The sequence below is a fragment of the Oryza brachyantha genome, chromosome 2 (genome assembly GCF_000231095.2).
Source record: "Oryza brachyantha chromosome 2, ObraRS2, whole genome shotgun sequence".
In the NCBI taxonomy this organism is placed as follows: Eukaryota; Viridiplantae; Streptophyta; class Magnoliopsida; order Poales; family Poaceae; genus Oryza; species Oryza brachyantha.
Genome location: NC_023164.2, coordinates 20,742,534 through 20,765,820, shown reverse-complemented (window position 1 = coordinate 20,765,820; position 23,287 = coordinate 20,742,534). Strand labels below are relative to the sequence as shown.

Genomic DNA, 23,287 nt, shown 5'->3' with positions numbered 1-23,287 from the left:
AGATGAGCTACTAATTTATAGCCAGTTATACACGAGCTCTAAGACAAAATATGTGTATAACATGTGGGAACCATGTATTGATTTTTTTAAAGGTAACATTGTATGAGTTGGCTATTAAATTGACTATAAATAAATAAGAGCCAGTAGTTGGCTTTACTATTAAACTTGCTCTTATGCCCTTAGTTTACTGGTTACTACTATACTACGTTGCGAGATAGTAGTAGCTGTTACATCGAGTTCTCTGCGATCTTCAGATAATTGAGCACTATAGTAGAGCGTGAATTAAGTCGGTGTTATGCGCGACAGATCGATTGAAGCACGGGCAAAAGGTGCTTCTAATCCTTCCTTGAATTTGAAATCTATGTGTGGCACACTCACACCGTAATTAATAGGACCTACATATATTGTTATCTCCTGATCAAGAAAAAAGGTGCGCAAACTTTTCCTTGAAATCGCTGTCATCCTAGATTAACAGGGCCTGTCACTTGATCAAAGGAGAGATTATTCAAATATTTCTTGATATCACTGTCATTCCAGGCGAATATATAGGACCCACCATAAGGAAAAGGTGATTCAATTTTGCCTTAATATGACAAAAAAAAGCTATTAAACTACCTTGTCATTCATCTTTTGTTCATGGGTGTCGAACTCGTCGATTACGTGGAAACAGTCCGAACATGCTGGCTACCATGATAAAAGAGTTACTTTAATAAAACTACACCTACTTTGAATAAATTATCACATAACTATATATCTAAATATGTGTATGAAAATACTAAGATTTAACGTCAAATTTATCTTATCTTAGACTACAAATTTAAGGGCTAAACAAACTACAGATTTAGTGGTGAAGTTGTATGTGACAAAAAAAACTGCAAATTTTAAAAGTTTGCATGCATATCACTATTTTTTTTAAGTTATAAAAGTTATAGCTTCGTGATTGGGATAGTTTGCTAGAAATATTTGTAGTTGGGATAGTTTAGTTTTGCAAGAAATTAGATAAAGTAACCGGTAAAATATACCTTTGAAGATTGCATCAAACAAAAACACCGGACGTGGAAAGAGAGTACATAATTGATATGTATCTGTTATGTACGAGCGGAAAGGCAAATATCAACGAATTACATACCATATTAATCGGGTAAAAAGAGAAAGATATATACCATTTAAACATTTGAGCTGGATTATAATAGCGGGTGGTGATCAATGCAATGCAGTTGTATATAAAATATAAAATATATTTATACTTATATATAAGTAATATTTGCCTAGAAAATACAATTTTACTTTTGAAAACATGAACACGAGTCACACACAAAATTAAGCTATATTTATATGAAAAAATTCTAGCTCACTACATCGGCCTAGATCACCGCTGACAGGCCTAAACCATTATATATGATTGGTATGGTCCTCATTAGAGATAAGCAGTTATAAGGGAGGTGATGGAGGTCTCAGGGAAGACAACATTCGATGGTTAGGTCCATGTCCCCTGACCTCATGGAGGATGGTTCTAGCATCTTGTGGTTGGAAGATGGAGACCGCAACAACCGGTGGTCAACGAGGCGGAGGAGGTGCTGTGCGGTGGTCAGATCCAATTAACAGTTTCATCTAGAGGAGGAGGATGAGGCACCCAACGGTTGGCATTTTGTCGACGCTCGCATCGGGATAGAGGGAAAGAAGGGATCGGAGGAGGTGCACTCAGCTGACTCATGCATCGAGGCAATGGGGAGGAATGGTTTGAGGGGGTGGGGGATGCTTGCCTCTAGGGAAGTGAGTAGGAAGGAGGAAGAAGACAGAGGGAGAGGAAGGAGGGGTATGGATGAGAGGGTGGGACTTGAAACAGGAAGAAGAGATATTTTTTTCTTAGGTCATCACCAACGGGTATAAAATTTAATACCCATCACGGTAAGAAATATCTTATATGTGACAGGTCTTACTCGGGATGGGAGCAAACTCAACGTCCATCATAGATAAGAGGTTACTTGTGTAAGTCTTTATGTTGGCCTATCAGAGATATGTGTCTGTTCTATATTTAAGCCCGTCAGTGATGAGTTCTTACCTATAAGGAGGCATGCTCATGAGCATAATCTCTAAGAGGCATCTATTTGGTCTATCCAAGACAAAGTTATCCATAGCAACACACTTTGGCCGTCACACATGGACCGTCATATATGTATCAACTTGGTGCAGTGGCTGCACTTTAAACTGTGTAAAGAATAGCAAAATGAAGGTATATTCATGCTTAGATATTTCTTAATTTCTTCCTATATTTCAAAAATTGGCATGTGTTTGTTCTAGCATTCTGCAAATATAATCATTGATTCCTACCGAGGAACACATTTTTTTCCTTGAGAATCCTTACACCGCATTTCTTCGTAGCTACTGGTGTGCTAGACTGCTAGCTACGTGGAAAATGGCTATGAAACATCATTTTAATATTAATAATTAAAACCCAGCTATAATCACATCTAAAATCTGGTAGTAGTAGGGTGCGTATACATTGTCAAGTTGCTCCATTTGCATGTAGGATGCAAACGGTTACGAAACTAAACTTATATATGTAGGAATCCACAAGCCTAGCTATCAAATACCAACTATAGAAACAAGTGGCATGCTGCATGAGACTAAGATGCAATTATTAGCTAGGTTCCATAATTATAATGCCAGATCTGGTAAAGTGACCAGTTTTCCCTTTGTTATTTACCGCGCATTTAGTTCTAGCCAAGACAGGAATAATTAGAGGCTTTCGAACAGCAAGAAGGTTTTGTAACAAGAATTTCGTTTGCCAGTGGGTATCCATAATGCATTCCCATACACATACCAACATTATTTACACTATATGGGCATGATACAGGTAGAAAGTTACATATTTAAAATTTGGCTATAGGGATGGCAGTACTTATTTTTACTCACTTTGCCTATACCTATTTGATATGTGCAAAATTCAGGATCCAAATTTTTTAAATTCATGTCCATATTATAGAAAATATCAAATTTAACTGAAATTTAAAGGGGGTATTAATTTATTATGTAGAAGAACATTGTAAAAAATTTGGTGCATTTCTATACATAGAACCCACAAATGTCTCTTCTCTTGTTGATTGAATTACACAGATCAATGAAGTAATAACAACTTGATTTAGTTCATATATTTTATTAGTTGTTAATTCAGCTATTCACCTTAATACAAGAGCTAGGGAATTGTCCGGTCACTCAATATCATTTAATTTTTTAACAACATAATCTTTTGGTTCTATGTCTGTTGACAAAATAAGTCCGAAGATAAAAGACATATAATTTATCTTAACTTAACAAAATTATCATGCAATTTATTTTGCCACGGATACGCTAGATAACGTAAAGCACTAGAAATGCTGCAATCAAACGATTAGGCACGCTCTTAATAGAAACAGTGGATGCATTATTTCGTCTACTAGGAATTAAAATCTTGATGTTCATGGATATTGTATATATGGATGGCTGGCTTTCTAAACTTATCTAGATTTATCAATGGATAAATATATATAATTTATATATGTGTCTAGATTCGTTAGCATCCATATGAATCTAAGCAAATCTAGAAAATCTTATATTGTGAAACGGAGGGAGTAGTATTTTAATCAAACGAAAGGACTGATCACTCGTCTCCGTGCACCCACATATGTGTTTGTGTGGTATGATTGTCCCTAGGACAATTTTATTATCCTTAAAAATATTTTTTGGTGCCAAAATTTGTACTCAAAATTTTGATTAGACATATCAAATTTTACACTATGAAAGATAGTAGCTTCTAGAATTTTCTTAATAATGATAAATTGCTCTTTTTTAGTAGAGAAAATCTAAAAAAATACCATTGACAAACGTCTGAGTCTAAGAAATGTCATTGACGAATACAAATTCTAAAAAATGCTATCTTATAAACAAATTTGTCTGAGAAATGCCATTGCTGTTAGGGTTCCGTCCGTTTCTACCGTTAAATATACTGTTCATACTATAGTACTTAACGGAAATTTTGAACGGAACCCTAATGGCGATGGCATTTATTAGACAAATTCATCTGTACAATGGTATTTATTAGAACTCGCATTCGTCGATGACATTTCTTAGATTTAAGTATTTGTCAATAACATTCATTAGATTTTTTCTTTTTAAGTAAGGTTGGAGTGATGTGTGCCTAGAAGCTTAATGCTATGTATGTGTTACAAAACCTCAAAGAAATTAGTAACAGCGTATTAGGCGTGTTCACAAACACCAACGAAGATAATTAATATTCACCTGTTCTTCCGTACACACATTTCCTGATATATGCTATATGTTATATTTTTAAATATACCAAAGTTACTTAAAAAATTAGATTAATCATCCATTTTCAAGTTTACAATAGCTAATACTTAATTATATATTAACAACTTTTTCCCGTTTTACACGGGCTAATTAATTTAGCCGAACTGACGTGCTGCGGACGTGCCCATCCTTTTCCCCCGAGTCCAAAAACCTGAAAAGTTAGAGCACGAACGAATCCACGGCGTATAAAAAGCGTAGTCCGGGAGAACACCTCTCACGCTCGAGGGATCACCTTTTTCTTATCCGTTCCATGTACACGACGCACCCGGGCACAGTGCACCCTGGTCCAGCCCATCCGGGTCTAGACGTACGTGTAGTTGGGTCCGGAAGCAAGCACCTCGTCTCTCCCGTCACGCTGGTTTCGGACGGACTACGCAGATCGATGGTGCCGCAGAATCGGTCAGGGTGATCCACACAGTTCGCACGCAGGGAGGACTAATTGATTCCACATTCCCTAAGTAAAGTCGGCTCAAAATAAAAGGCGGCCGCCCTGGCAAACTATCACAATCTATCCGGTGGACTCTCGGCACGCCGTAAGCAAAGCCAAGCCGCGTGGAGAGCGAGCTGGTGACGCCGTGCTCGTGCGATCGCGACCCGGCGCGACTTTGCGCGCGGGGTACCTACCTCTCCCTCCGCTCCGCTCCGCTCCGCGGCTACCATACCAGGCACCAGCTGCCTCGCGACGGTAACAAGCCGCACGCTGGCCTCACCCGAAGCGCTCGTCCGTCCGCCGCCGCGGCGGACCTGGCCAGCAGCGTTGCCACAGTATTTAACTAGTCCCCCATCTCCTCGCAGCCGTGCCCTACGCTACCAGCTGCAGCTTCACACTGACCCAGCCAGAGATTTTCCTTTTTTCTCTTTCTCCCTGTTCTCGTTTGTAACAAACACGTTGCTACAACAACTTGCTAGGATTAGAGGGTGTTTAGTCGGGGAAATGAAAATTTTTGGATGTCACATTAGATATTTGACCGGATGCTGGAAATGGTTTTCGAACACGAATGAAAAAAACGAATTTCACGGCTCGACTAAAAACCGTGAGACGAATCATTTGAGCCTAATTAATCCGTCATTAGCGCATATTAGTTACTGTAGCACTTATGAGTAATCATAAACTAATTAGGCTCAAAAGATTCGTCTTACGATTTCTCACATAACTGTAAAATTAGTTTTTTGTTTCATCCATGTTTAATACTCTTTTAGATGTCTAAAGATTCGATGGGATGTTTTTGGGGGAAATTTTTGGACACTACACAGGGCCTTACTACACTACGCCGAGCGATGAACCGTTGCCAGGCTGAGTTGGCCACTGTCGCGATGCGACAACGTGGTGTCACAACAAACGGTCGTGGACGATGATGTGTCCCTTGCAGAGTTACAGTCGCTCACAGTGCAGAAACAGGGGCGACCTCATCTTCGTTGAAAACTTGCGTCGTCACAGCTGTTGATGCAGAAGACACAGCCATGAATTATCACAATTCCCTACCTGTCAAGCTATCGTACATTGTACAAGTATGATGCTTTCTGTAATGTTGATTTGATCATTTCCAAGTATCCATGTGAACTGTTATTCTTGTTCTGAAGTCGAGTGAAGTAACATGGTGTTCATGGAGGGGACTGAATTTCTCACGAGACACAATTTGTTCTTAACGCATTAAAACCGCGAATCTATAACATTGTTTTAAGGACATTACTAATACAATGACTAATAATATCTATAAAAGTAAATGAGTTACCATGTATTAGGATAGTATAGAAAGTAATTTGACAAGTAAATAAAAAAATGTATCGCACATAAGACATGATTTTTACATAATAAAAAAAACACAATGAGAAGTGAATATCATTAAATTCAAATAGGAATTAGTAATATTTACATTATAAGATTGATATCTAATAATAGTTTCTCTTTGATATGAAAGACATAGAAATCAAATCATGACTATGGTCTTGTAATAGAATTGCTATAAGGCACCCGCCCAAGCCGAAGAGTCGAAGAGAGCAATTACGACCTCTCAACAACGGAGCTGCTACAAATATTTTTGCCTCCCCGAATACGATCAGTACTGTTAATGCTTCCTTTTTCACTATACACCCAGAACACATAAAAAATTAAAGGAACAGTGAGGCGAAAAACCCGCTAATCTACACCCTCAAATATACAAAGAATGCCTAAAATCCAGCCCTGTAGCAAACAAATTCCCTGTGCCAAAAGCCGTGAGCTGCTGGAAGAACGCACATCATTTCTGCGATAGATATTATTCGTCAACGTCTATCATCGATATCTCGCCTCTATACATCCATGTCCTCAATGAATTTCTTGTTGGATTTCAATAACCACCTCTACTGTTTCTTGTGAAACCGGACTGATTTCTCTACCTCCAGTACGATCACGATGGATAGGAAGTATCCAATGAGGTGATCGACTCACAGAGCTTTCAGGGTGACTGAATAGTTGAGGAAGACTACGGGCAGGGGACTCGGCAGGTTTGCCACCGGGCAGGTCCTTCAACGAGATCCGGCATATCGGGCAAGTCGTTTGCTTCTGTAACCATACATCTATACAGGAAAGATGAAAATTATGGCGACATTTGGGCATGATCCGCAGAATCTCTTTCTCATTGTATTCACCTAAACATATGGAGCACCTGGTAAACAAAAAATAAAAAGGGGTCAAATAGCTACAAAATTATTTCTGGAAGACCATAACTTCTCCATGCCTGTCACAGCATAAATAAGGGACCATAGCCAACCAACAAAAAAATTATTGACTAGATAATCAGCAAGAATAATCTTGACATAAGCGGTTTTTCTCTTGACTATTCCTATTTTTTAACAGGAAGACCCCGTTACAAATATATGTTGAGAAAAAAGTTACTTCTCGCCATGAAGCTGTAGAACCAAGATAAAAAGAAAAAGGCAGCCAACAGCCAAGAGTATGCATGCCCTGTGCTATTCTGTTCACCAAATAAATGCTAGAGGGATTGTTCTTAATCAAGAATATAATCCTAAATATATTTTCTCTTCTCCACAAATAAATTCATGTCTTGTATATCTGATACATCAACACAAGCACAGATAAACACAACTAATCTGACGATTTTCTGTACAATCTTCTCAAGGATCTTTTATTTTATTGATTCTTCTGAACCTGTTTGGCATCGCTCTAGATCCCAAATTCACGCTGGATTTAAGTTTAATTTAAATGGTCTAGAATTTTGTATTTCGTATAAAATAAACCAATTGATTTGCCCAAATGTTATCAATGTAATAATATCTCAAAAATCTTGGATCTGAAGCTATGCCAAGCAGAGCCTCGGGATCATTGATAGCCACGTTGGATTAGGAAGGATGGGTTGACGTTCAGTTATCAGGCCCGCTCATTTCTATACCTCCATTTAAAAATGAGATCAAGTCATTAAAGAATAACTACAGACAGCTCATTCTTGTTCCTGAAAGCACCAACATGTTGTATAGCTTATAAATCACAACTAAATAGCTAGTCTAGGAAATTTTTTTTAATAAATAATACCATTTAGATGGAAAATCAAAAAAGAAAAAAAATTGGATACCGAAAATTACAAAAATATGGACCTATCGATCTGGGCCTGGTCAATACGGGGCCTATCGACATCTATCAGTTCGATATGGGGCCTATCAACAATTCGATAGGAGCCTTTTAAGGTGGGGCAACATTTTAAATGCATTTCTCGAACTACTACTAACGTTCAATAGAACTGACAGTGGAAGCTTTCAAACTAGGGGAGTTTGATAGGGAGCACACCTGATGTAGCCTACACTAGGTGTGTGACATGTCGAACTTCCTCAGTTCGATGGGGCACTGACTTCCGTCCTGTGTTTGATAAGGGCCTGTCGACCACACAAAGTTCGACAGATGCTATTTTCACATTTTTTTTTCTTACTCAGCATTTATTTTTGTAATTTTCTATACACTTATAAACATTAGAAATGGTGGTAGCTAGTGGCAATGAATCCGTCACCACCATCACTGGATCCCTATTTTTTATCTATACTCTTTTTTTAAAGGAAAAATAATTGTAGATCTCACATGTCAATTACACTCACTAATTCTATGTGAGAAGAAAAAAGATTGTGGGACCAATAGTCTCACATGTCAATAAAAGAATATATGCAGCAATCAAGAAATGATAAATAAAAAAATAATATAAATAACAAGTTAATGATGTTTTTAAATAAAATCTCGTTGTAGCGCAAAGGCAATAAGCTAGTTCATTCAAATAGTATTGACTTTTTATAAAATTTCTAGTCTGGTGAGCTGTTCAAATATATTTCATTTTCAGACAGACAAACCACTTAGCCAGCTGTAACATATGCTTCACAACACGAGATCACCATTTCACCAATATATTAAATTTGATAGAAGTTTTAGGTTACAAGCATTGGATCATCATTTTTCTAACAGAGTTGTTTGCAATTGTTCAGCTTATATTAACATATTATGCACGCTGCCAGACTGCTTGAATACTCTTTTAAATGAATTTCAATGAAATTTGTTGAAAACAAAACTGTACGGGCATTCCAAGTTTCCAACTGAGTGGTTTCATAAATAAAAAGTTTCCAACTGAGCAATGAAAGTTTGATGCAGGTAACTGGACAGTTGCAGGTACTATCTCATGAATCTAGCAGCTAATCCAGAACAGGCAAACATGATAGACAGGAGATCGAAAGATGGAAGCACATAAGTAACTCAACAGCATAAAGTACACTTACTGGGCATCATCTTTTGATTGGAAGGCCTCATAGCTGTAATTCATTGTAGGAATTGCAGCAACAATAAAAGGTTCCAACCCACTACGTGTATGCTCGATCTATTTAAAAAGAAAGGGAATAGCTAAGTTAATCTCCGAACACAAGCAGATACCTAATTAATGCAGTGATTATCCATTTAGTAACACGAGTATCTGAATTTGACAGTTCAAGTAAACATTTTCCCATTAGAAATGATGCATGAAGTAATTAAGGCTAAAAGGGAGCTCATCAAAAGTTGATGAAACAAATGCCCATGAGACAGCGGGAGCACCTTGCTGTGCCTTTACATTTGGAATCTGGAAGGGCTGTCTGAGTTCTCTTTGGCAATTGTTCGTTTTTTTCAGTAATATTGTTATGTTATCAATATATAGGTACAGTAGTCCGATCGTTTCATGCTGTTTATATATTTTTATGCCAAAGAAAATTCTCAGCCCATTGCACAAGTAAAAGGTCAACTAAATCACACCAATCAGTTATATATAAGTTTGCATGAAGTCCCAATCGATTAAAACTTTTCCTGAAAGGAAACTCATTGAAAAATCTTGTTGTCATCTACAAGTGGAAGCTAGCATGTCTGTAAAGGTTAAAGATTGAACGCGGCACCAAACTGGCAAGAATCTGGTTCTAGTCTGTCCCTAAGCAATAATAAAGATGCTTTATAAGTTTATATACGTCACATTCACAGTTGAAACAGACAACTCAGATGTCTAACCTTCTATTGACTTACACAAAATGATGTGACATGTTAAAATTAATTGGTGACAAAAGCAATCAAGACATTCTCAAAACAACCTAGGGAAAAAGACATCACGACACCTCGATTTTATGGGCGTTCTTTAATATGATAATCTAATCAGAAATTGTGACCGAGCATTGCATTACACATGCATCATAAAAAATAAGTTTACATTACGCTAAGTAACTTGAAATTGTTATGGATGGTTTGATCAACAAAGGAAATCTCTGTCGTAACTATTTGGCCTGCACGAACTGCATTTATTTTGAAAACAAAGAAGACAATTTTCTCTCTTTTATTAATATAAATCTATTCTATTAAGATGTTTAGTCAAGTTAATAGTTTTTATTACTACGTTTAGTAGCATAATTGGTTCCCAAGTTCACTCAATGCACAATTTAGACACTTTATTTCCTTGTCCATTTTATCACCTCGTTGTTACTGGGATTTTTCAGATGCATTTGTAGCAAGCATTTTTCCATGTTTGAAGCTTAGTTATATCTTAAATAGGCAAGGCCCGTCTACCTTACGATTTGAAAAGCATCTAACATGATGCAAATAGTATGCATACTGGAAATATGTAATCCTGAGTTAAGGTGTGATGTGCGTATATAGCTTTTTTTTTTTTTGCGGGGAATGTGCGTATATAGCTTGAAGCCTTAAAGTGGTGTCTAATTTATATCCAGATAATTGAAATTAAATGAACGAACCTTTCATAACCAAGCTTGAAGCGCTGAACTGTCGTGTAATTTATATCCAGGCAATTGCAATCAAATGAAGGAAACATTAATTTTTTTTCGCGGCTAGACCAAATTAAATCAGTGGGGGGGGGGGTGCCGATTTGTCAGTTGTGTGGATTGGTTAACATACCCGTAGAAGCTGCAAACTATTGGACTCGTCACTTAGGCTATGTTCGAAAGCAATTCAAGCGGCACAGCATCAACAATTCACCACGCAGCAATGCGGCACAGAACGATCCCGTTGGAGACATTCCACGGTAACCAGCTAAACGCTAGGTGTTGTATTACCGGAGTAGAAATCTCACCGTGCGGTCGAGATCCGCGGCCCGGAACTCGACGTCGAAGTCGAACGGCGGGGGTCCAGCCGCCATGGCTCGTGCGGCGACGACCCTGCCCTCGGCGGCGTCGGCCTCCGCCTCGGCACGCGCCGCGCGGCCGCAGATGAGGCGCGCGCAGACGAAGACGATGAAGGTGGCGCTCATCCCGAAGCCGATCACCGTGGTCACCAGATTCAGCCCCGACCCCAGCATCTCCGCCCGGCCGAGCTTCCTCCCCCCACGCCTCTCGTCCGCCGCGGTAAAACCAAAACCAAAAAAGAAAAAAAAAAACACGCGCGCGCGCGCAGCAGCAGCAGCAGCAACAGCAGGCGGATCGATCAAACGGGCTGGCCGTGGTGGCTAATACGGTTGCTCGAGCAGGACGCTGCCGCGGCGGCGTATAAGAGCGGCGGGGCGGCGGGTGCTGGGGTCGGGCGGGGCGACGGTGGCCATCGGCGCAGGGTTTGGGATTTGGGATTTGCGTGGGCCGCTGGCAAGGAATGATGCGGCCGCGGGCGGGGCGGCGGAGATGGAATCCGTTGAGTTGGTGACGCAGCAGTCAGCACTCGTCGTCGCGAGAATGAGAAGTATCTCCCCGTGACTTCGTGCGAGTGAGTGGAGATGCCTGCCTTGCGGCGTCTAGCTACTACACTAGAGTACACTTGCTGCTGCCTAGTAGGAGTAACTTGGCCTTGGCCGCTGCCTGCGCCGAGCTGCAGCAGATCTGCCGCCCGAGCTAGCCACTCGGTCGATGGCGTCTGCCTCCGCTCCCCCTCCATGACGTGCGGGCACCCACTCCAACCGGGGGTCCAGCTGTCACAGGGAAGGGGTCGGGTCGGCGGCGGTCGGCGGCCGTGACGAGATGCGTTTGTTTGAAATGGTGGAGTGGAGGGGTGCGCGGGGGCGGGGCCGGGCCCGCCGCGGCGGCGTGGGAGCGTGGGAAGGGAGCAGGTGCGCGCCGCGGAACAGTCCAAGATTTGGCAGTCGCCACGATGCCTGATCATCGAGGGATGCCCGCGTGCGTGATCTGCTACGTGAATGCGTGATACGGGCTTTCCCGTGTACTTACCTATCTATCTTGGTTCTTGCATAAACAAAAGGTATAACTTTCATACATCCCGGGAATAATAAAATATGGTTACCATGCGCCGCGATGCTGCGAGGACCGACACTGCAAAGGGACCAACCCTTACCATGAACGGAGTACGTACACTGCTGCTCCTCGTGTTCGTGTTCGTGAACAACCCGCGAGAGTGAGGAGGTGTTAACGTCATTGAGATGGCAACTGCCCTTCTTCTCGGCTTAAACATTACCTAACGCGGGGGGCATTGTAATGCACCGGACCTTCCCGATAGCGGCTGGAAAACAACTGAGTCTCGACATTATCGGTACAGACTACAGAGGTTACAGGCTTTCAGCTCGTCAAGACGTAGTATTGCGCAGCAACAGTGTCGTTTCTTCGACACGTTCGAACGGGCCTCCTACAGTCGTAGGAAGATACGGCCCATTTGAGTATGTTCATACGGCCCATGGACCAGCCGCAGGCCCGCAGCTTACAACCCAGGGAAGCAGGCGCCAGAAAGATGAGATGAACACGTACGATTTAGGTTTAAGGTGGTACTCCGTATTCGCTACTCCGCCTAATCCGGCGCCGATCAGGCAGGCGGCAGGCCTCCCCTCCGTCACCCGATTGCTTCAGGGGGAGATTTGCTTGCGGGCCAGCGCGCGACATGGCAAGGTCAGCTTCTCTACCCGCTGGTTCTTACCTGATTGGGCACGCATGGAAGGTGCTTGTTGAAATGGTTCTTCGTTATGGGCAATCTGGTCTTAATCCTGAGTGCGATATCTTGCTTGCTTGCACAATGTTAAATATTCGGTTGATACGTAGGCTCTTGCTGCCTCTCCCTAAGAAAGGTCGTGCTTTTTAATTTTTTTTCTATCGAATAGTGGATGCAATTAGTTCTGTAGAATGAAACAGTATGTAAAATGCATAAAAGAGATTTGTGGCCGACTTCTGTCATATGTTGTACTATTTGTTTTTGGATCTGGAAATAAATCGGAAGAAAATACTTCAAATGATAAAGTTTCTGTCCAGGCTACTTATGCCTTAGGTCTCGTAAAAAACTTATAAACGTCCCTGACTTTTAATTGAAGGTCGATATAGCTAATTCTTTGAATTTGTTTCCTTTTGATCTACCTCTATCATTCAACTTCAAGACCGTAGCATGTGTGACACTTGGGCCAATGAATCGACTTTATTACTGCGCAATGTATGTCCTGTAGTAGTGTAGTGTTTTATGAGTGTAAGAAGGTACCGATGCAGTGGGATTCTTGTGACGCATCTCAGCACGTCACGATAACACAGAAAATCTATCCGCCTATCATGTTGTTGATTTTGGTTGGCACATGATATTTGGGCTAAATTTGAGGTTGGGCCAGGCCATCGTCCATTCGTCCTGTTCCTATCTGTGTAAACAATGAAAGTCTGTAATCACAGTGAGCCGTAACCACCAATTATATGTACTTTCGATGGTACCTTCGACCTTTTAAAAAGAGTTATTTTACCGTTCTTAAAAAACATCTAAGATACCATATTTTTAATGCCTCAAGGTATGATGTATCTTAAGATACTAAAATTTTACACTAATTTTTTTAAAGTACCTCAGGGTACTTTTCAAAAATGATAAAAAAACCTTTAAAAAACAATAGCATCTTCTTGAGCAGTACATAGCTTCTACGGTAGATTTGTGTTTAGGAATCAGGATGAATAATGGCTGAAATTGCATCTGAATGCAAGTGACCACATAGAAGATGCACGTCTAATTTGGAATTGATTATGATATCTCCCTTGTTCCTTATGTCAATAAGAAATTCAGAAAATAGGATATTTTGAATTATTTGTACTCTTGTCCCCGGTGGCCTGGTCATGTGATGCAGTTTTGAGACCAACACATTACACAGCTAGATATTTGAACACTGGATTACTCCAAACTGATTATAGTATTTTACTTTAAAATATTCCAGTTCATTATATTATACTAACAGTGATCTGATCCTTACTGCAGCTCGGATGTTGATCAAATTATATCTCGACTGAACTCTCCTGCTTGTCTTCAATAAGGATACAATGTACTGATAACTTAAGTTAGAAGCTGATGCATCAGTTTGACCTTAATACCATTGGCGAGAGCTTCATTTTCTAAAAGCGGTCAACTTGAACAACTCTAAGAATCATAGGCCAACTTAAGCCCTCCAATACCTTCCCTCAAAAGAATTATAGGTCAACTTAAGGCCTTCCAATACCCTCCCTCTCATGTTTGACTTTTTCAGTTTTTGCAATATATATGTAGTTGACTGTAGCTGTCATTTGTGTATTGCATTCTGTGCGTTTTTTATGCGTTGACTATAAAACTCATTTCTGAACATCAACTATATATGATATGTCGTTACTTGTAATGTCATTAATAGACTCATTACCCCAAAAAAAGGATAAATACAGTTGTTACTTAAACAACTCATGATGAAAATGATACTTAAATTTGAAGTAGCCGAACTATTCTGTTTATTTTGTTATTTCTGTACTCCTGTACCTCGCATTTGCAGTTCTTTGTGCTCACCAGATTTCTCTCCTGCTCTTTTCTTTCTGAAGGCACTCATTATTGAAAATGTTCTATTTCGCCGAAGCATGCAATATATATTTTAAAATAGGTTGGTGCTTTTTTTCCCATACTTCTTTGTTATATAATTAAGTACTTATACCCCTATCTTTTTAGCTTCTGTTCGTACTTATAAGCTAAAATTTAAATTTTTAACATTGAATTTGAAGTTGATTTGGGGGGTTTTTCACTGAAGTTATTTTCCAGTCTTGGTTTTTAGATCGTTAAGAATACGTATATAGTGACTTTTTTAACAAATTATTTTCTGTTTGTAAATATGCCGTTTAATTTTTTTCATGAAAAAGTCAAACAATCACCCCCTTACTCTCGTTATAAGGAGCTTTACATAATTTTCGTTCAGAAAACATATACTATTTATGTAAATACGGGGAAATGTTCACGTATTACATGTTTGATGTTGACTGAAACATGATAATAGTATTCCGCCTTGGTGTCCATCAAGCAGTTGAATTCGACTACATGTCCCTGTAAAAGGTGAATGAAGCATATTCGGTTTTCAGTAACTGTGCTATGTTTCTGGTGTTTTGACCATATTTAATGTGATCGGGTTGCACTGATGGGTTGTTAACGTCTTCGGACTATTGCCTTATTTTCTCCGTCACCCCTCTTTATTGTTAACGTCGAACAGTTCTTGTTAGAAGATTTATTTCTTTCGGTCGCTCCATCCTTCTTTCTATGTGCGTAAATTGGATCTATTATATTGTTAGTATTACTTTGGACATGCTTTTGGTGGTAAACGTACATTATGGAATATACATACTCAGAAACTGTAAATTTGATTAACTGTATATTCCCTCCAAAAGCCTAGAGAATCTCACTTGTGCACTTTGGTTTGGTACAAAATTGGTCGTACAATATTGACGTGAAAAATATTCTCTGGCTTCAATCAGGCAAGGTGACTTAATACTTGATCATTCTCTAATAAAAAATATTAGCTTATGTTAGTTCTGGTCTAAGTCATTTGTAATTTGCATGACTAAATTATTTTTTCACACCACCAAATAGCTAACATCGTTACATCCCACCTGCTATGGTTTCATGCTACTATGTAAGAGGACATTTCTATACTTGCAGTAACCGCTGATTGGCGTGATTAATTTTACTAGCTTATCCTGTTATCCAAGACCTGATTGTCGCGGAGCCTAATTTCTCCAGCCTAGCAGACGTGCATCTTCAGAAAGGATGACGGATCAGACAAAAGATAGGTACCCTCCATCTCTTCTCTTCGTAGTTCCTCCTTTGCTAGCGTCTGACTAATGGTGCATAACTATATATAGGGACGAATATTTATAAATGAAAAAAATGATTTATGAATAAAAATTATATATATATATATTCTTGGCGATCTAAAAACTAAGATTATAAAATAAACTTCAGTAACAAAAATCCCAAAACCAACTCTAAATTTAAAATTTAAAATTTAAATTTTAGCTTATAAGTATAAGCAGAAGCGAAAAGACAAGGGTATAAATAGCATCTCAAACCGGGCTTTAAATTATGGTTTAAATTCGGAGAGTTATTTGCAACTTGAGTTGACATGCCAAAAGTCAGCTTCCAGAAAATGCAAACACATGCCCAGTTGTCCTACAGTAGGTTTTCCGCATGTCGACTTCATTATTTGATCAACTAAAAACGTCTTACGGCTTCCGCTACTACCTGTAGCCAGCCAGCCAGCACACTCTGTTGACGAGCCCTGATGTATTTCAGTTGAGATCTGTTAACGGAATAATATACTCACATATTTTTAGGTGTTTGTATACGTTCGAGTACAGCCACCAGAGACTTTCTGGGTGCCGTCCCGTAAGCAAAGAGATCACGTATTTCGTGAAACTGTTGTGACGATGAAGTGTTAGGCCTGCGCAGCGGCCCGATCGAGCCTGACCACTAGCTTTAAATCGATCGAGGCACGCACGCACGCGAGTGCGTGCGTGCATGCGCCACGACCGAACGTCACATCATCCTTCTTGTGCCGGAGTACCCGAGTAGAACGACACTGGCAGCGTGGCACCGCGGTCTACCGACTCTAACTCTAGTGGACACCACTCGAGCAGCGGCGAGACACCGAGTCGGGGCGGTGCGCCGCTGGAAAAAGACTCGGTCACCGAGCGTGTGTGTGTGTTTGTGCCACCCCTACCTGGTCCAGTCCATGCCGCTGCCACACCCACCACCGCACGCGGCCTTTACGGCTGGCCGTCGCCGCGCGCCCATCCATCGAGGACGTACCGCCCGGGCCAGATCGGCTCGTCACCAGGGATGAAAACGGACCGACAGTCGAAAACCACCTCTATCATATTCGTTTTCATATTTTTTCGGAATCGAAAACTCGGATATGAAAACGGAATCAAATATTATCGAATACAAATACGGAGTGAATACGGATCGAAACGAATACGGTGACGAATATTAATTAGAACATAAAAACCTCTTAAACTAAGTTTCACGTATCATTGAAGAAATATAACTTGTTATTTTTTAATATAAGTATATAACTTATCAAAATTTTTAAATATAAGTAATTACTAATATCATAAAAATAAATATCAGTTGCGGTTGTATGGTCGTGGACACGTAGACTACTTGAAGCCAGTTAATCAGAACCAGCTAAGGTTAACACTAGTTTGGCCGTTGGGATAGGCTTTTTTAGGTTGAGCTGATTTGATTGAATGGTTAATCTATAGGTCCAGATATCCAGAAAAAAAATCCGAATACTATCCGACGGATATCCGAATCCGACGGATATCACCCGTACCGTATTTGTTTCCGTATCCGAAAAAAAATATCCGAATCTGATTTCGAATCCGAAAATTTCCGAAACTATCCGACCGAAACTATCCGAATCCGAAAAACGATCCGGTCGGACGAAAATTATCCGAATCACTTTCAACCTACTCGCCACCGCCGCCCCGCCCGCGCTGGCTCATCACCATTGAGCCGAGCGTGCGCGTGCGTGATTGCCAGTAGCCTAGGCGTTCAACCCACGTCTCGCCGGGGGTCCGCGCGCGGGGGGCGGCCTGTGCCAGGCGGCGATACGGTGCAGTCGTGCGGAGGAGGACGTGCGGTACAATGCATGCGCGCTTCCACCCGGCACACGGCGAATCCCCGCCGTGCGAGGAGGGCGCGCGGGGGCGGTGGACCTTTCGCCGCCCCACCGGTGCACTGCTCCCCCTCCACTGGACACGCGCCCAGGTCGTCCCCCGCCCCCGATGCCGCTCGCGCGCACCCGGCCGCCCGAACGCACCACCTCGGCTCGTGTGACAAAAGAATCCCCCTCGGCTGTTTGCGACGGCCGGACAGGGACGGGCGCCTGTACTTTCAACGGGCAGTTAATTCCTGATCTGGACCGGCACGCCACTCCAATTTACTAGAACCAGGAGCGGTATTGCGTATCTCGCATGTACTCTCTCCACGCCGTCCACGGTCCAGTCCACTGTTAGATACGTAACGTGAACCGAGCCGTCTCGTTTCACGGTTCATGCAAGATCGTGCAGCTAGGGGCGTGACCGTGACACTGCAGAGTACAAGTCAGATTACGTCGGCGGCGTCTTCTGTGCGTGGTCTGCAGGGCCGGGGATCGTGTTCAAGGACGAAATGCAACTCTGTTTCAGTTGCTGCCAGTTTTCAGACGAAAGTCGAGAGTGTCCAGCATCAAAGGATCACTGTCGCTTTACAAAGCTATATTGATTGGGCTTGATCACCGTGTGACACTTTGCTTGGCAATCAAGGGTTAGGGCCGTCGCGATGATTGCAAAGGGCTCTAGTTGACTTGCTTCTTTTCTCCCCCAAGAAAATCCTACGGTACTGATCTTACCGACGTAAAAAAATACAGGGCTACTAGTATCATGTAAAGAGGACCAAGTGATTGATCTCCATTATCTACCAAATCTGCAAGATTGTGGCCTCTTAGTTCCACTATATAAAGTCGGTTGAGATTAGCTTTAAAAATTAGAGAAACGTCGCAAATGAAGGATAAAATGAGTTTTTAAACAGAGTGATGCAAGTTGGATGAGGAAATCAATCGTCCCTTTATATCGTGGGGGTTCTGACACTAATCATAAAAAAAAATGCAGTGTGTAGCTAAAAATGTTTGAGTCGAGGCCATGAGATTATGCATGTGATTTTGATAATACAATATGGTTTACGTTGAGTTTTTTAGTACAAGCCGAGTTAGAAATGTCCTACGCTTCTAATTGAATATATGAATGGACGCTGCAGCTCGAGAGTGGCCTTAAACTTGGATCAAGAATCGTTTCCGAAAGGAAAAAAGAAACCGAGTATCCCTGTCTTAGTTGATAGGGATCTTGACAGGGAGCGAGCCGATGAACAAGAAAAATCAGCGAACCTTTTTGCTTCTATAACGGACCTACATGATTTTTAAAAGGTTTTCTTGCAGCAAGAATAGTGTGTTTGTATACCCTACACAAAACAAAAATCCATTGCGCCCTCATTACCCTACTGCATGTCCACTTCATAGTGAGGTCATCTTTTAGCTTTTTATTGAAAAAATAAAATGACATATTTACAAATAAAAAATAATTTGAGTAAAACTTTCATATGTGTCTTAGCTATTTAAATGCAAAGGATGAAAAAAACAAAATTAACTTAAATTTAAGGTTAAAAGTTTAAATTTTAGTTTATAAGTATAAATGAAAAGACGAGAGCGCTAACCCCTTAGATCCTTGATCCTTCACCGTCGGCGTGCGGGCTCCACCCACCTTGATCCGCTAGCGAGCGAAAGAGTAATGCATTCGCTTCGGGATCAAGGAGATAGCTAAACGCAATTGCTTTCGTCCAAAAGATAATAATGGCTACAGCTCTCCAGCCACTTATGCTTTCACAGCTCCCTGGAGCTGTAATGATGACTAAGCTGAGAAAATTTATGTCTCAGGAGACAAACTGTGTTATCATCTGAGATACAGTATATCCTTGTCACACTGAGACTAACATAAACTGTTGATTCAAGCAACAAGTGTGGATTGCTTCCACGCAAACACGCGTCTTATCGAACCGATCGAGCAAAATCGCGTCACATACCAACCCCAAAATCTACCACTACTCACCCCAAATTTATACGGATACATCGTTTTTACGACAAGTTATACGCCCACAACACCAGGACATGATGAGCACAATTGTCATTATGTATTTGCATTAACCCGGCGGTAAGCAACTGCTTAACTAACAGTAATCCAGTACATTACATTTTTTTAGTTTTTTACTGGCTCCTGGGGTCATCCAAAGTTCCAAACTGTGGATATCTTCTCGGAGTCCGGAGAAGCCCAGTGGCTCAGATAGAGAGCAAAATGGCCGTTTCTGGGTTTTTTATGAGCAATTTTACCCTTTTTAGAAGGTACAAGAGGTACTACTGTTTTCTATATAAAATTTGATACTTTACATATTTATCAAATTTTATATAGAAAGAGATGGTATATTATGGTACCTTCTTAAGGATAAGAAAAAAAAACTCTTTTTTATTTTTTTCCTCGAGGTATAAAAGAAAAGATGAGGGTAAAACTCTTTTTTATATACACTCGTAGGCCGGCCGTGCCGGTGCCGGCGCCGGTGCAGATTGTAGCCGCCTGGAATCATTGTACGACCACCGGTATAATTATGCGTGGCACAGGCGGATCCACCTGGGCCTCGTGCCGTCGCCGTCCTTGAGCTGCGCCCTCCGACCGAACACCGGGAGCAGACGAATCTCGTCTCCTCTCCTCTCCTCGCCGGGATGTGTGAGGGAGCTGCTGGTGCAGCAGCAGCCGCATGCGTCTTATTCCGTTCATGTTTCAGCCTCACTCCAGTGACGCAGCTACACGTCGCTTGAAACGATTCGCATTGCCACTGTTTGAAGCATTTCGTCGTGTTAAGAAAATTCCCAGTTGGCCACTGCGGGAGAGTGGAAGATCGCTTGGTTACTAGACGTTCAAATATGGTGCTAGAATATGTATCGGTCTGATCGTTGCTTATTCATATAGGCATGCAACCGAATCTCCATTGGTTATCGAGAACCACAAACCTTCTTATTGAAATCTGGTTGATTTTTGACTCGATCTTATGGCTTTACCTTTGAGAATGTCACATTCCTGCTTGGCCTGTGGTCCAGGGTCGAAATAGTTGCTGCTCATTCATAAATCATAATGTCTCATATGGAGATGGAGGCCGGATCTGCGAGATTTTCACGGGACATGTAAGTACAGTAAAATTATCTCATTTTGGTACCTATGTCTCCTTTAGTATACATGGAGGTGGTTGGCAGGATTTTTTACATGAATTGAAATTACAGTAAAATTCTGCCACTTTCCTCCTTATGTTTCCTCTGGTATGGAGGAATTTTGTTTTCCAGAAAGGATTGAAATTATGGTAAATTTCTTATGTTTTAGATTGGCCTCAACATGGTTAGACACTTAGGCCGCGTTCGGCTGGTAGCCGTAAGTTAACTTATGCCTTGGCACGGAAAACATAGTAATAGATTAGTACATAATTAATTAATTATTAAAAAATATATAATAGATTAATATGATTTTTAAAAAAAAATCTTTCCTATATAATTTTTTAAAAAAACACATCGTTTAGTAGTTTGGGAAACGTGCGTGCGAAAAACGAGGGGATAAGTTAACTAGCGAGGGGTGGCGAATGCGGCCTTAGACATTCTTTATTTAATTACGTATCAGTCAATATTTAATTACTCTAACCAATTTAACCAAAATGCTTAAATCGATGAGGAAAGATGACAATTAATTTATTTATACCCCATCACGTATGCCGCCAATGCACACTTTGACCAGGGATGGCAGCTTTAGCAAAAATGTTACTGTGAGGGTGGCTTTTCGTCAGAGGAAAAAATCTTTGATATTTCCTGTGAATTTTCTCATCTTCTGTAGTAACCACCAGAAAAGAATCTTTACAGATTTACCAATTGGTAACAAAATTGTCATATGTTAGCCTCTTGTTCCTCTCCCGCCAAAAATATGGAAAAAAAATAAGAGAGCCGAAGAGCCGACGGGAATGCTGAACTTCCGCAGCAGCTTGTCAGCACTCGTCTGGTTGCTCAGTCACTGCGACGTGGCTGCTGTATTTGCCGCTGCTCTCCTTGATGTCCACCGCTCCGGTGAGCTGCTGCGCGCGCTTGGCCTCCGCGCTCCAATCCGTCTGCCCGATCACGAGGAGCATGCACACCACGCAGGTCGCCTGCGCGGCGAGGAGGCCGAGCCACAGGCCCTTGAAGTCGTAGTGGCACCAGAACGCGAGGATGAGCGCCACCGGCGTGCCGACGAGGTAGAACGACCGGAGGTTGATGCTGGCGGCGTCCTTGGGCCGCGCGCTGCCGCGAAGCACGCCGCAGCCGGCCGTCTGGGGGCAGTTGCCCAGCTCGCAGGCGCCCAGGATCGGCAGCACGGACGCGGTGAGCGCGACGATCGCCGGGTCGGTGGTGAACATGGTCGCCCAGGAGCCGCGCACGAGGCACGCGAACGCGGACGCCACGCCACCGAACGCGAACCCGAGCATGAGGCCCACCGTAGCGGCGCGGCCGGCGTGCTCTGGCCGGCTCGCGCCGAGCTCGTTGCTGACGCGGGTGGACACGCCGTAGCCGAGCGAGGAAGGGAAGATGTAGATGAGCGAGGTCGTCTGGATCAGGATGCCCATGGAAGCCACGGTGGCCTTCGGGTTCGCGAGCAGCCCGCACATGAGGATCATGATCTCGTACCACCACCACTCGAGGCAGACGCTGACGCAGCTCGGCAGCGCGAGGCTGACGAGCTCGCCCCAGCCCCGGACGCAGTCGGCCGATATCGCGAAGCCGCCGGTGCGCTTGTGCACGCCCTTCAACCATATGTAGCCAAAGAGGAAGAGAACGAGGTTTAGGTTGGCCAGAACAGAGGCCAATGCCACCCCTTTGATTCCGAGTCCGAGGACGGAGACGAGCACATAGTTGATGGGCAGATGGAGTGCAATGGCGAGCGCGGCGCACACGGTGAGAGGGAGGTTTATGGACTGCGTCCGCAGGTAGATGCGGACTGGGTGGAGGAACGCCTGCAGGAGCAGGTCCGGAAGGGATGCGAGAATGTAGGTCTCCGCGACCGCCGCGATGGCCGCGTCCTGGCCACAGAGCAGGAGCAGAGGCCGCATGTGAACCCACAGCCCGGCGATGGGAGCGGCGGCCGCGACGAGCAGGAGCACGGTCCGCTGCATGGTGACGCCGAGGAGATCGTAATGGCCTGCGCCGAAGGCTTGCCCGCAGATGGGCTCCATGCCCATGGCAAGGCCAGATAGCACTGAGTACCCTGTGATGTTGGCGAAGCCGATGGCGAGGGACCCCCCGGCGAGCGCCAGCCCACCGAGGCGGCCGAGGAAAAGCATCGAAATCATTGACCGGAGGTACAGCAGCAACCCGGTTAAGATCATGGGCAGGGCGAGTTCCAATATGGACCGTGCCTCGGCGCCCGCAGCGCCGGCCGACATGGACCGCATCATCGGGAACGGGACGGACCAGGCTTCCTTCACCGCTCTAACAAACCGGCCAGGCAGCTTGCACGTGAGCACCGGCGGCAGATCCTCCTCCGCCGCCGCCGCCGCCGCCGCCTCCGGGGCCACGAAGACGACCACCACCTTACCTCCATCCCCCTTGGAGAGCAAGGACGCCTCGAGGTCGTCGCCCGCGCCGCAGCCGTCCCGGCGAGGCGACGACAT

At 42.8% G+C, this 23,287-nt stretch overlaps 2 protein-coding genes across 2 annotated transcripts; both read right to left on the bottom strand.

The window, feature by feature from the left end:
- Window positions 1-6,254: 6,254 nt before the first annotated feature.
- LOC102710947 (RING-H2 finger protein ATL39-like) lies at window positions 6,255-11,530 on the bottom strand. The gene is made up of 3 exons (XM_006647617.3): window positions 10,917-11,530; window positions 9,097-9,194; window positions 6,255-6,992 (listed from the first exon to the last, which is right to left on the bottom strand). Exons 1-3 carry the CDS (start codon window positions 11,139-11,141, stop codon window positions 6,653-6,655), a joined length of 663 nt encoding a protein of 220 aa, XP_006647680.2. The 5' UTR covers window positions 11,142-11,530; the 3' UTR covers window positions 6,255-6,652.
- Window positions 11,531-21,499: 9,969 nt separating this feature from the next.
- LOC102710664 (protein DETOXIFICATION 49-like) lies at window positions 21,500-23,287 on the bottom strand. The gene has a single exon (XM_006647616.2). The coding sequence runs from the start codon at window positions 23,285-23,287 to the stop codon at window positions 21,629-21,631; it is 1,659 nt and encodes a 552-aa protein (XP_006647679.1). The 3' UTR covers window positions 21,500-21,628.

Coding starts and splice junctions, on each gene's coding strand:
- LOC102710947 (XM_006647617.3), bottom strand. CDS start 11,141: ATGCTGGGGTCGGGGCTGAATCTGGTGACCACGGTGATCGGCTTCGGG. Junction 9,195..10,916: donor CCGCGGATCTCGACCGCACG/GTGAGATTTCTA, acceptor CTTTTTAAATAG/ATCGAGCATACACGTAGTGG. Junction 6,993..9,096: donor CAATCAAAAGATGATGCCCA/GTAAGTGTACTT, acceptor TTTGTTTACCAG/GTGCTCCATATGTTTAGGTG.
- LOC102710664 (XM_006647616.2), bottom strand. CDS start 23,287: ATGTCGTCGCCTCGCCGGGACGGCTGCGGCGCGGGCGACGACCTCGAG.